At 24.9% G+C, this 13,574-nt stretch overlaps 2 protein-coding genes and 1 pseudogene across 2 annotated transcripts; 2 read left to right on the top strand and 1 right to left on the bottom strand.

Annotated features, from left to right (window-relative positions):
* Positions 1-112: 112 nt before the first annotated feature.
* LOC126856008 (non-structural maintenance of chromosomes element 3 homolog) lies at positions 113-2,190 on the bottom strand. Its single transcript, XM_050604165.1, is given in 7 exon segments — positions 113-443; positions 446-458; positions 731-862; positions 940-1,034; positions 1,147-1,309; positions 1,472-1,794; positions 2,022-2,190. Coding segments are annotated over 7 exon segments (780 nt in total). The 5' UTR covers positions 2,026-2,190; the 3' UTR covers positions 113-393.
* An 857-nt stretch (positions 2,191-3,047) lies between these two features.
* On the top strand, positions 3,048-6,746 carry LOC126856055 (adenylate kinase 8). The gene is made up of 8 exons (XM_050604234.1): positions 3,048-3,143; positions 3,341-3,474; positions 4,244-4,454; positions 5,146-5,323; positions 5,684-5,811; positions 5,889-5,998; positions 6,083-6,269; positions 6,480-6,746. Exons 1-8 carry the CDS (start codon positions 3,048-3,050, stop codon positions 6,744-6,746), a joined length of 1,311 nt encoding a protein of 436 aa, XP_050460191.1.
* A 1,301-nt stretch (positions 6,747-8,047) lies between these two features.
* Positions 8,048-12,281, top strand: LOC126856056 (uncharacterized; annotated as a pseudogene).
* Positions 12,282-13,574: the final 1,293 nt, after the last annotated feature.

The raw sequence follows: 13,574 nt of genomic DNA on the forward strand, positions 1-13,574 counted from the left end.
TCAGATTAGTCTTTGTTTTCGTTTAAACTTGAAGATCCTAGACAAGCTCTAATCCGCAGTTTTAGGGTTGCTTTTCAGGGACGAAAAATCATAAATAGATCAATCTAGAAATATATAATGTTATTGTTTAATTTAATTACATACATGTCTTTTAACAGAAATAAAATATTTTTATATATAAAATTTGCTTTAGTATATTTTTTTTTATCTGAATACTGTATTTTATATAATAAATATATATATTTTTGATATCTCTTTCTCTCTCTGTATCACTCTCTCACTCAGTTTTCTTCTATAAATTTTTTTAGAAATAAAAATGGGAAAGAATAATCATGTATTTAAATAATATTTTAGTTTTCTTCTCTCTTAGCAAACGTCCTTACAAATTTTATTTTATGCTTCTTGTTGAATCATAGTTTTATATTGTAATTTCCATTTTTTGGAGAAATGCCATATATCTGTAATTCATATATACATATATTTTCATATATAATTGTTATGTTTTATATAAATTAATAGAAAAAAAGATATTATATAACAAGTATTAATATTTATTTATTATTTAAAATTATTTAAAAAAAAGCAAAATAAAGTAAAATGGAATTTAAAAAATACAATTTAATATTCTGATAAAAGAATTAAATTTTTTTATATACATATATATCAATGCAGGTGCGCGTAAGTATATATAAAAAATTATTGTAAATATATTATATAATTTGGAAATTACATTTGCCACAAATTGCAAGACGGAGCGATAAGTCAATTCATTTTCTGCTCGGGATCCCCATGTATATTCAAATTGTGATGGATCATTCTTATCTATTAATGTTTTTTCAAGATATCTCTCATTTACAAAATCCTGGATGTAAATTGATAGAATTTAAATATGCACTATTTTTCGTATGTGAAAAAATTAATAATCATATTATTTCTTACTATTGTCACCAATTGTTTCACATCGCCAAAGTATTCATTTTGAAAACTGTTGTTAGTTATGATATTCAGATTGCGAAGAAAATTCCATAATATATCTGTGTAAAAATATTTCATAGGTAATATTCATTTTTATCAAATCAGATTTCATATCATTGTTATTTATAACAACAAATAAACAATAAAACTCTTAAATAAAATTAAAATCACCTTCTTGGCATGCTTCGCCATGCATAAAAATGTGAACAAGCACAAGGTACAATAGCAACTGCTTACTGCCATTATGAAAAATGAGATGTGGAAGTTTGTTTTCTATTTCATTCACCAATATGTATTTATTGCTTTCAATTTCTACCAGTTCAAATCCGAATACCTTTCAAATCAATGATTTTTTTACAGTTAATTTTAATAAAATTTAATAAAAAAAATACACAGTTCAATTCCTATTTCAAAATAATTTGCTCTTCGTAGAATAATTATACAATTATACAAATGAGAATATATAATAATAATAATTTAAAGAAGATAAATATACCTGAGACAATTCCCTGTTCACTTTTTCTATAATTGTACGAAACAATCTACCATTTCCATTCAGTACATTCTTAATGATTTGATTTTTTTGTATAGGCTGTTTACTTTTATCTGCAGCAAAGATATATCTTATTATACTGCTAATTAATTGCATTTTCTCTTGTGCTTCCATGTCTTGTGAGCTCATTAACTGTGAAAAATTTCTACTACTTCGTTGAGATGATGCATCAAGCTGGCTGCTTGTACTAGGTTGATCTTGTGATAAAAATATATCATTGCTACTCTCTCTCATGCTTCGAGTAGTTTGCGATCTTTTTGTTTGACCTATAAACATAGTAAGCATCCATTCTATGCGATAAAAATGACGATGGCAAGTAATATCATTCTATGTATTCTATATACTGGGAAACAAAAGAAAAATTTTATCATACTCATGTAAAAATTAAGTAATTATAAAAAAAATTCCTCTAAATTATAATTCTCTCTTTCCTCTATTTATGCAAAAAAATATAATTGTTTTTTCAAAAAAAAAAAGGGTTATAAAATCTTACTCATTTTGGCAAGTGTTAAACGAACATCACTTTGAAACTAAGTTTACACGTGGCATATTTTGCGAAATCCCGAAAGATTTCTAACTCTTTGAGATACTAGGTAGCAAAACTCGTTCTAATATAAAATCAAATAACACGAGACGTATGTGCTACACTTTGTTTTGAGCAACTGTCTCCCTCTGTAAACAATTACGAAGATAAATCTGTGCAGCTTGGAATATTCGTTATGCATCAACGCCCTCTCAGAAAATATTGCAGAATGAAAAGCTGCAAATCTAACGAAGCACGAATGGTAACAGAAATTAAAAATGTTTATATATATATATAAACATTTTTAATTTTCTTTAATTATTCCCTATTATTTGTTTATATATATACATATAAGTTTTTTTTTTAATTTTTTATAATAAATATTTTTTATTTTTAATTTTCTTTAATTATTCTCTATTATTTGTTTAAATATATATATATATATATATATATAAGCTTTTTTTAATTTTTATAACAAATATTTTTATTTTTTAATTTTATATATATATATATATATATATATATATATATATATATATATATATATAAACAAATAATAGGGAATAAATAAAAAAATTAAAAAATAAAAATATGTTATAAAAAAAACTGCTACTACCTAGGATAAATATAGTTTTATTATAAAATTAATTATACATATAGATAAATATAATTATAAATATAAATTTGCAAATTTGCATTACTAAAAGTAGAATGATTTTAAATCATTGCTCGATAAATCTTTTTATTGAAAATTATAATTGGTTTATTTTTATATTTATATGTAAAAATATGTAATATTTCTTATTTAATTTAATTTGCAAAATATTCTGTATATGTAATGTAAAAAAAGAGCAAATATATAGCTTTTGAAAATAAATAAAATTGAAAATCGCGCTTTATTATTCGAATTCATAAAATATGTCAAAAAATGTGTATGTCAATTTTGTGACGTGATTTTAATTTTAATCTCAATATTATATATGAAAATTGTAAGAAATGTGCGATTTCGGAGTAACAACAAGAAGATTATTGACCATTCCGCCAAATTTCGTGCCTTATATGGAAAAGCACAGATTATACGAATTCTTTTATGTAATTAAACTATGTCATTTTTAACTGCTTAAATATTTTCTCGCATCGATATTAATTATATTATAATATATATTTTTATAATTATATATAAATTGTAATTTTTTTATATTACATTAGAGTATATTCTTTTCATTTTTTTTTGTCTGTTACATTACTTTATATATGCATAGTATTATATTATAAAAAAACTTATATAGGAGTTAGTGACGCAGTTATTAATCCAGAAACCCGAGGATCCATTAGTATTTATGAAACAATGCATTCAATATGCCATACGAAAACGAGATATTCCCAGAATCATTCTTATAGCTCCTCCAAGCTTTGGTAATTCGCATAATCTAACATGATTAAGTGTAGAAATATTTTTATAATAAAATATTTGTTATTTTTGTAATATTATTTATAAAATACGATAAAAAATAAGAAAAAATTATGTATAATATTTATATTTAGAAAAATTTATCTATAATATATATATATATATATATATATATATATTTATTCTCAAGATTAATATAAAACAAAATTCTCTTTTCGTCAACACAGACAAATTGACCCTCGCGAAAATTCTGCAAGAAGAAATTGGCAATCGTCCTGTAACTCTACAAGATCTTCGTGCTTTTTCCTCTGCTAAAGTAATCTGTTACCAAAATTATTTACCATTTATAAAATGTCTCTGGGAGAAGAAAAAACGCTAATTATTTTTTTTATTTTATTACATAATTTTTATTTATTTTTTTATTTTATTACATATATATATATATATATATATATATATATATATACATTTTATATATATATACATATATATATTTCAGAACACGTGCTATTGCTATAGTGCTGATGAGATTGCAAGGAGAATGAAGGAAATGTTAATGTCGGGAATACTTCACGAATCTGGGTGGACATTAGTGGGTAATTTAAATTTTCTTAAATTACTTATTAAGAGTTATTCCATTGTGTGTGAATGAAATAACTGTTGAATTATTCTGGAAAGTTATTATAATATAAAATATTATAATATGTACAATTAAAATTATTATAGTATATACATTATTAAAAACTAAAGCTCTCTTTTATTTTCCTCTTGTGTAAATAAGTAATTCACTTACAGATATACCAAGAAGCAAGAAGGAAGCACGTGCGATGCAACGTGTCGGCGTGATACCCACACATGTAATACAAATCGTATCATCAAACGCAGAGAACGAAACTCAAAGTATACTTACTGTAGGATCAGTATTATTGACTCTGCTATTCTGTTCTTGTTCATTTACATCCATTTTTATTTTTTTTTTTTTTAAGCACAGTCAATCTGTAAATATAAATCAAAACAATTTTAAATTAAATGTTTTATTTTAATTTAAATTAATGTATCGTATGTGTATTTTAATTTTAATTAATTTAAATTAATGTTCAATTTTAATTTAAATTAACGTTGTAAATTTTACATTTTTTATATTTATTAATATATTTATAAAATATACAAATAATATGCAAAAATATGTTATATGTACAAAAACAAAATTAAAATAAAAATACAAAGAGATCTATTTCAGATACGTATTAGCAGAATTAAATTTTAAATCCTTAATATTTCTGGATATGCAAAATTATATCTGATTCATTTTTTCGTGAATCATGTTTATTTCCAGAAGATTTGAGACAATACAATTATGAGAGAATCCTTCGAGATCTACGTGAAGTATATGCTAATTTATTAATTGTTAGTTAATTTTTGACATTATAATGTTTAGTAATGATAATCTATTATTTTGTCTCTTTATTATTAGTATTATTATCTATTATTAATGTTAACATTAACATTATATATAAGAAATTAAAAAAAATAAATTTTTGTGTCACACGTTTATTTCTTAAATTTTAATATAAATAACAATAATATATTGTATATTTTAATATTCATATTTTATATTTTTTAAAATTATATGTATATTATTAATATTGTTAAGACAACTGATCGTTAAAAAATATTTTCTAGGAAGTCGAAGTTGGTGTTAAGACAATTCAAGAGCTAGGCAAAGAATGCGCGACATTATCGAAGATTAAGAAACATTATGGGGCACCATCGCTCTTTCGCATAGCTCTCATAGGTCCTAGGGGATCAGGTCATCACTCTTTGGCAAAGCATATATCTGAGAGATTTAATCTCGTTCATGGTATTATTACAGCTAATATTAATATATTTACTTTAGATATTAGATTATTTATACATTTTATTAGAGTAAATATATTATTCTATTTTTATTAGAGTAAATATATTATTATACTTTTATTTTATTTTTATTAGAATAATATTACTCTAATAAAAATAAAATAAAAGTAGAATAATATATTTACTCTAATAAAAATATAATAAAAATAGAATAATATATTTACTCTAATATATATATATATATATATATATATATATATATATATATATATATTGCAATATTTTTTATAAAAATATTTTGAATGAGTGGATTTAATTTAAATAATAATACTTCGAATATACAGTGCATTATATATTTTTGTAGTTGATTTCAATTATATTCTGGAGCAAGCATGTTCGCAAGAAACGGCCTTAGGTGAAATGTTACGATTATGCGAGTGTTACGGATACGGAAAGAAATTAAAATCAGAAACAAGAATAGAAATTGTCGAGGTACAATGTAGTTTGATGAAAAATCAATTGAATTAATTTTGTAATTTGCGTTTATTATCTATCATTATTATTTCCAGCAATATGTACTCGGATCCGAATGTCTTAGAAAAGGATGGATTTTAACCGATTATCCTAAAACTGTGGAGGAGTTCAAGCTTCTGGATATGATATCCACGCCACCCAATAGGTTGCATTTCCTCTTCTTAAATAATGACCATTCTAAAAATTCCGTAATAATAATAATTATTATAATTTTCGATAATGTGTTTAGAGTAATCATTCTCAAAGTGGATGCACAAAAGTTTAGAGAGAGACTCTTAAATCGCCGATCTAACCTCACCAATGGAAGTGAGCGTGATCTTGCATCGTGTGAGACTTTAGAAGCAGAGTCAGCTTATGAATTAGATGCTTATCCCAAAGATTACGATGCCAAAGATAAAGATGTCATTGAACAAGATGTAATTGGCATATGTTAACTCTTGTAAACATTCTCACTTAAAGTTTACACAAATATTTTAAATTCATGCTAAAATTGGCCAAATGTATCTTACATATCTTTAAAGAGTTGCATATTAAACAAGAGAAAATTTTATACTCATTTTTAATAAGTTAAATTCAGGTTTTAAATATTTAACATTTTTTTTTATTGTTATTTGTTGAAAATACAGCTTAGGGAGTACGAAGAGAATATAAAAGATATAATGCAATATGCGGGGGAAACTGCATCCGTGATAGATGCGATGGATGAGGAAAAACGCGTGCAGGAAAAACTGGAAGCCTGTCTAATGCGATCAGCACCGTCTGCGAAACCTAGAATCCCGCAAATACCACCTCCGATCGATCCGATGGACATAGAATTCGATCCTGATGACGAACCCGATCCGAAAATCTTCGACGACATACGCACACCGGAGCCTAAATATTCTTTTATCTAACAATCCTATATACTTAAAGCATCTCTGTAGAAAAAAGGCAAATATGAAAAATAAATTTTTAATTTCTTTTTACATGTATTTTTCTAAGCATTTTATTATTTCTCTCTTTCTTTTTTCTTTGTTGAGACAATGTATATATTTAATATTCAAATTTAAAATTTCAAGAACGTCAAACAATCACTTATACATGTTTCTTCATATACAAAGCATTCAATTTTTAATTATGCTAATTTTTGAAAATTGTTTTCTATTTTTTTATTTTTATCAATAAAAATTGAAAATGTTCTATTTTTCACACGCTAAAAATTTTATCGAAACAAAATTAAATCTAAAAAGAAAAAAAATATTTTTATTATATTTATTATATTATATTTTAGATAATAATTTAATTTTTTTAACATCACAATGCGCAGACACGTCTAAAATCTAATGTTTAAATAGATAATGGACAGATTTTTATTATGTGGCATGCGGTAGGAAATTGAACGAGCTCTTAGAAAATTCTGTGATCCTGAGATATAAAGCATCCTATCTCTTCGCGACGTCACGACGTAAAATCGCGCATAAATGACAGAGATATAGAAGCTATGACGTAATAAAATCTTGGTTTTGATGTCACCATTAGCAGAAGCGGCTATCAGAATGTTTTTAGTTAATATGTCTAGACAAAATTTGAATTAAAATTATATATATTAAAGTTATATATATGATTATGTCATATATACAAAGATTTTAAAAAGATAAATAATAATTTATGGTAAGAAGATGATTTATATTTCTTATATGTATATCCTGTCTTAATGTCAAATTTATCAATTTCCTAATATTACTTAGAAATAAAGAGATGAAAATATTTAATATATTATATATAATATTTATTTTTAACAGTTATTTTTTTTAAAGACTATATTAAAAAATGTATAAAAAAATAAAGCAATTAAATTTATATTTTAAAGTTTTGTATTATTATTATTTGAAAAAAAAATTCTAAAAGATGTATGGAAGGTAACAATATTTTTTTTTTTTAGAAATAAATTCTTAAATTTTTATGATATTTTTGTCTTATTAATCTAGGTTTAGATAAAATAAAATTATACTTGTACATATACAGTATTTAAATTATTTTCACCATAAAATCTGTTTAAAAAGATACAAATAATTTATTTATATGACACATTATTTCTTATCTCGCATATAAGACACAGAAATAACTGTTACATAATATCGACAAGGAAAACTATTTTTTGAAACGTCGTGTATAAGAACTATAATGATATTTGGAAAGTTCAAAAGCGAACGAGATGGATGGCCGAGTAGAATTAAAGCTACATCGCGACGCTAATGCTCATAATTGCCTCAAACGCAAAGCATATTTCCGGATCAAGGATTTATGGATGTGAGCAAGTTGCCTACACCATGAAAACTTGCCGTCAAGGATGTGATCCTGATAGAATCGCCCTCCTATAGTCAGGATATCTGTTCACATGGTGTGGAATCACGTCGGAACAAAAAGGCCATAAATTATTATTTTTAATTGCAAAGAGACTTTTTTAGTTGTTTACGTGTTTATTATTATTTTTTTTTAATAAAAATTTTATTTAATTTTATTAAAAACAAATTTCTAATCTTCATAAAAAGCAACCGCTAAATTTCTTCTGCAATAAAACCGATCGCGCAAAAATGTAAAATTCATTTTGCGGAGAGGACAGTGTTGAAATTAATAAATAAAGAGTGTTGTAAATAATTGTATTAAATTATTTATTGTGTGTGAAAAAACCATAAAAAGCCCCCCCAGAAATAAATGCAGCATATATCAAAAATTATTGATGAATATCTTTATTTTTTCTAAATTATTGAGACTCAATGATTGCAAAATTTTTTGCAGAACTTTACGACAATAATATATGTTCTCAGACATGTATGTAATTTATTTATTTATGAGTGAAATTTATTTATGAGTGTTGATGTATTGTCCGTTGTGTCCTCATTTGTTGTTAGAGTGTATCGTAATGACAAATAAATAGCACGTTAGAATATGAAATAAATATAAAATAAATATAAATGTAACAAACAGACATTTATAGTGCTTAAGGAGCTGGACGATACTTCTCTCAAAGAAGTGTGTCTTGCAAAAGTACGCAACAGAATAAAGTTGCGATGCTGAAAAAGAAAATACATGCGCTTGCGTGGCTCTATAGCTCAAGAACAGCTCTTCCTCATAAGTAATCTTTTTTTTTTTTTTATTTGCGTAGAAAACGGACGATTTAATTTTTCTCAACATTCAATCGATCGATTAATAATAGACTTTAATTTCTTTCAAATGCTGCGAAAATATAGTAATATGTTTACGATCTCACAATAGCAATTGTGCGCTATTATGCATTACACTAAATTACAGTAATAGAGCTAAAATTCACTCTACAAGAGAGAGGGAATATTCAGACAATCAATAAAAAAGGAGGGGATAAGCGTGCACCCTCGTCGACTTTTTCGCAGGCACTTGCGTCCCGGACTTCGTAAAGAGATGCTCTCTCTCTCGAGACTCAGTATTTTAAGCTCAATAGATTTCTATTACTCATTATTGGCTTATGGCCTTTGCAACAATCGAACCTAACTCGATTTCAGTTCATTTTCTTGTCTAGTGTTCTGATGACGAGTATTATGTTTCAGGTAAGACAATATTTCAAATTTATACATATATTTTGATTTTTTATTACATTTTAATATATTTAATATAATTATATTTTAATATTATATTTTAATATCGCATAATAATTTTTTATTATGCACGTGACTTAAAAATATCTTAGTTTAGATTATAACGAAATTATTTTACCAGCTGTATTATAATAGTATACATAATCTCTTACTCTCTCTCTCTCTCTCTCTCTCTCTCTCTCTCTCTCTCTCTCTCTCTCTCTGTCTGTCTTTTTTTCGTAATTATGTATCACGATTTAATTCAATCATTTTAAATACAAGTACAAAAAAACATTTGGTAATATAGAATTTATAACTTTTGTTCAGTTTAAAAAGATAAATGCAAATTGTTAATGTAAATTTTTAATAAAATTATTACTTACAGTTCACAACATTTCTTACATCAAGATGTACGCCGGAATTCGTCTCCAAAATTTTGTCTTCTATATCTTTTTTTAGTACTTTTGCAATAAAATACAACTTATTTTATCTCAACATCGATTCTGTAAGTTGATACCCTATGGAATTTATAAGAAATTGATAGCTCGCAAGTTGTGAGTAGTTTGATGGGATGACCATTTTTCATAAATAAAATATAAAAAAAAAAAAAAAAATTAATGTAACATATGCACGCATTACTCACTCACGCACATATACACACATTCTATAAACACATATACACGAAAATCGTATACACAAAATTACTGAAATGACAGATGAAGGATTTATTGATGCAACTTCAGAATATATGTAACAAATTAAAAGATAAAAATGAACTCGCTATTATGAATGAATATAGTTGCAATGCAAAACGTTACACAGCTGTATTAACAAGTAAGATAATATTTTTTGATTTTTACATGTGCCTATATTTTTTTTTTATTTGACACATGAGTTATAAAAGTTTGAATGAAGAAAAATTGATTGCGATAAATTATAACAATTTCTCTGTAATTCTCAATAATTATAGTTTGTGAAATGTTTGTGTAATGGCACGATTTTATTAAAAATATTTATCATACACGCAAAAATATAAAGATTAATATCAAATATAATATATCAAAAATAACTATATAGACAAATAGACAAATATTGTAAAATTACAATTATAAGTTATATGATTGAAATAGATTATAATTGTGTGAGAAATTTATACATTAACAATTTATAAATTAATTGTAAATTGCCAATTAAAAAAACTTCCGCGAGATAAATCGATATGACAATTCAATATTTAAATCCTTTTAGTACTTGGCGTTTGCACCTTATTCGCTAACATAGTCATTATATTTTGGTCGAGTATTTGTTCTATTATATTGTCGATAAACGTAACTCAATCACGTCACCTGCCGATTATGACGGAATACTTTATCGATAAAGAAAAATATTTCTATTTGATTCTGATTCATATCAGCATGGCGAATTGCATCGGTACGACTACAATGGTAGCGATAGGAGCGATGCTTATTGCGTATTTTTAACATACCTGTGGTATGTTTAAAATTTCCAGGTAAAAAAGGAACGTAAAAATAATTAGAAGTTTTTAAGTCTTAAACAAAATTCTATTGATATCTTGAACAAATCTGGTGTTTATATTGCGAAGGTAGAAAACGATATACAGTTTGATAAATATAATAATTACAGTTATCGTATTAAATGTGCAATGTCTATCGATATATTAGAAAAAATTAAATCAAAGAAAATGAATTTAATACTGAAAGGAATAATTAGTGCTGTAAATATTCATCGGCAAGCTATAAAGTTAGTATCTCTATTCGATACACACACACACATAAATGTATATATATATATATATATATATATATATATATATATATACAAGTATAATATATATACTTCTAATAATATCTTTTGGTTTTTAAAGATTATCCGAGCTTATGGCATCGAAAATTGAGAAAATGTTGTTCTGTTTAATAGTAATCGGAGTTATCTGTTTGAGTCTTAATCTCTTCCAAGTAAGTCTCGTGTTTATATACATTTCTTTCAAACAATATTTAATATATATATATATATATATATATATATATATACCATATATATATATTTCACGATATATTGTCTATACTTTATAGTGAAAGAAGGATTTTTTCTCTTTTTTTCTCTCTTCCTCTCCCACCTCCCTTTCTCTCTCTTTTTCTCGCTGATATCTTTTATTTTACAAAATATATTGTTTATATTTATATAGATGAGTCGTTTCCATCACCAATTATTAACTTTTATTGTGAGAATGAAACTTTAGTGTGAAGAGAACGTAAGAAATGTAGATGAAAATTCGTTACAATGGCAATCTTGTGTTTTAGATTTTTCAGAGCGTAACGTATGGAAATGATATGAAGGAAATTTTATTTCCCTTTTTATTTGTAACAATTAGTATCTTATATATGTTTGTAGCCAATTATGTTGCGCAGGATTTAACAGATCACAATAATGATCTCTTTGCTACCGTGTAAGAATTTTAAATGAATTGTATGAAATCTGACAGTTGAAAGAATGTTTTATTAAATGCAGAAAGATCAACAAGGTTGTCGCGTAGAAATATATTTGTATATTTTGACATGATTGCATAGGTATGACGTTCAATGGCATGAAGCTCCGTTACATGTACAGAAACTGATACTATTTCTGCTGCAAAAAGGAACCAAAGAGTTTACTGTAAGTGTCGGTGGACTCTTTGTCGGATCGTTGGAATGTTTTGCCACGGTAAATAAAATAAATATATTATCAATATATGTAAACAAGGCAACATATTACAAATAAACATTACAGCTAGTAAAAACTTCGGTTTCTTACTTCACTGTCATATATTCAACGCAATAATAAGGTAAGAAGGAAAATTATAGTAAAAAAATTATAATCTGGGACAAATTTAATTAAATAAACCTCAATATTACAATTATATTACATTTAAAAGTTAAATGTGGTTTATTATTAATTTCATAGTTTAGCTTTAAATAGTCTTAAATAATTTTAATGGTGTCTTAAACAATCTAACAAGAGATCTCCAAATTTATAATTATATTTAATTAACGATATTACATAGGTTTTTAATACATCATAAAATTTAAATCAAATATAAGGCATTGATACAAATTTATTTAATTTTATATTATTTTTATGTTTTATTTTAACTTTTGTGATGTATGTATTTACGTTAAATAAATAATGTATATATTGTTAATGTATATATTAATAATGTTTGCCAAACTTTCTTTATAGCATAATTTTTTTATAATGAATGGCTGATGTGTACAATGTGTAAAATACTTAAAATATTAAAAATTGAGAAATAAAACTATTTTCAATCATATTATCTTTAGATATAATTTGATAGTTTAAAGGCCTTAAGTATATGTAAAGCTAAAAGATATTATTATTTTTAAAGATGACATATAAAATTAGCTATTGTATAACAAATAACAGATTTGTTTAACGTTACGTCGTTTTTAAGCATTTTAATTTTTTATATATGCGATATGTCAATAATAAGACATGCCAAATATTATTTTCAAATGTTTAATTTATTATTACAAGGGGACCTAGCAAATTAAAAAATTCTGATTTTGATGAAACTTTACACACATGCAGGGTAGATAAATAGGAAAGTTTAAATTTTTACCCAACTAAAATTCCGATGAAACTATCACTCATATGTAGAGCGGTTTTTGGCTTCTCTCGATATATCGCGGAAATTATTTGAGATATAAAAATATTATATAAATTATATAAATTAATAAATTTTATACAAAAGCTTTATGATAAGAGCGCATTTATTTAATCATTAACAAAATTTTGGAAAAATTATTTTGAAAAAAATTTTTTAAAAACTTAAAAAAGAAATTGTTTTTGATATATATATATATATATATATTTTAAATAGATTATAATTTATTTTTTTTTATCATAGTGCATAAACGTGTTTAAAATCTAATGTTTATATAGATATTAGACATCCTTTTATTATGTGGGAGGAAATTGAATGCGCTTCTAGTAAATTCTGCGATTTTGATAAGTATATGAAGTATCTCTTCTCTTCATGACACGTAACATCACGCATAAATGACAAATTATGATGTGTACAATGAGAACTATGACGTAATAAAATCTTGGTTT

The sequence above is a fragment of the Cataglyphis hispanica genome, chromosome 17 (assembly GCF_021464435.1).
Source record: "Cataglyphis hispanica isolate Lineage 1 chromosome 17, ULB_Chis1_1.0, whole genome shotgun sequence".
Lineage (NCBI taxonomy): Eukaryota > Metazoa > Arthropoda > Insecta > Hymenoptera > Formicidae > Cataglyphis > Cataglyphis hispanica.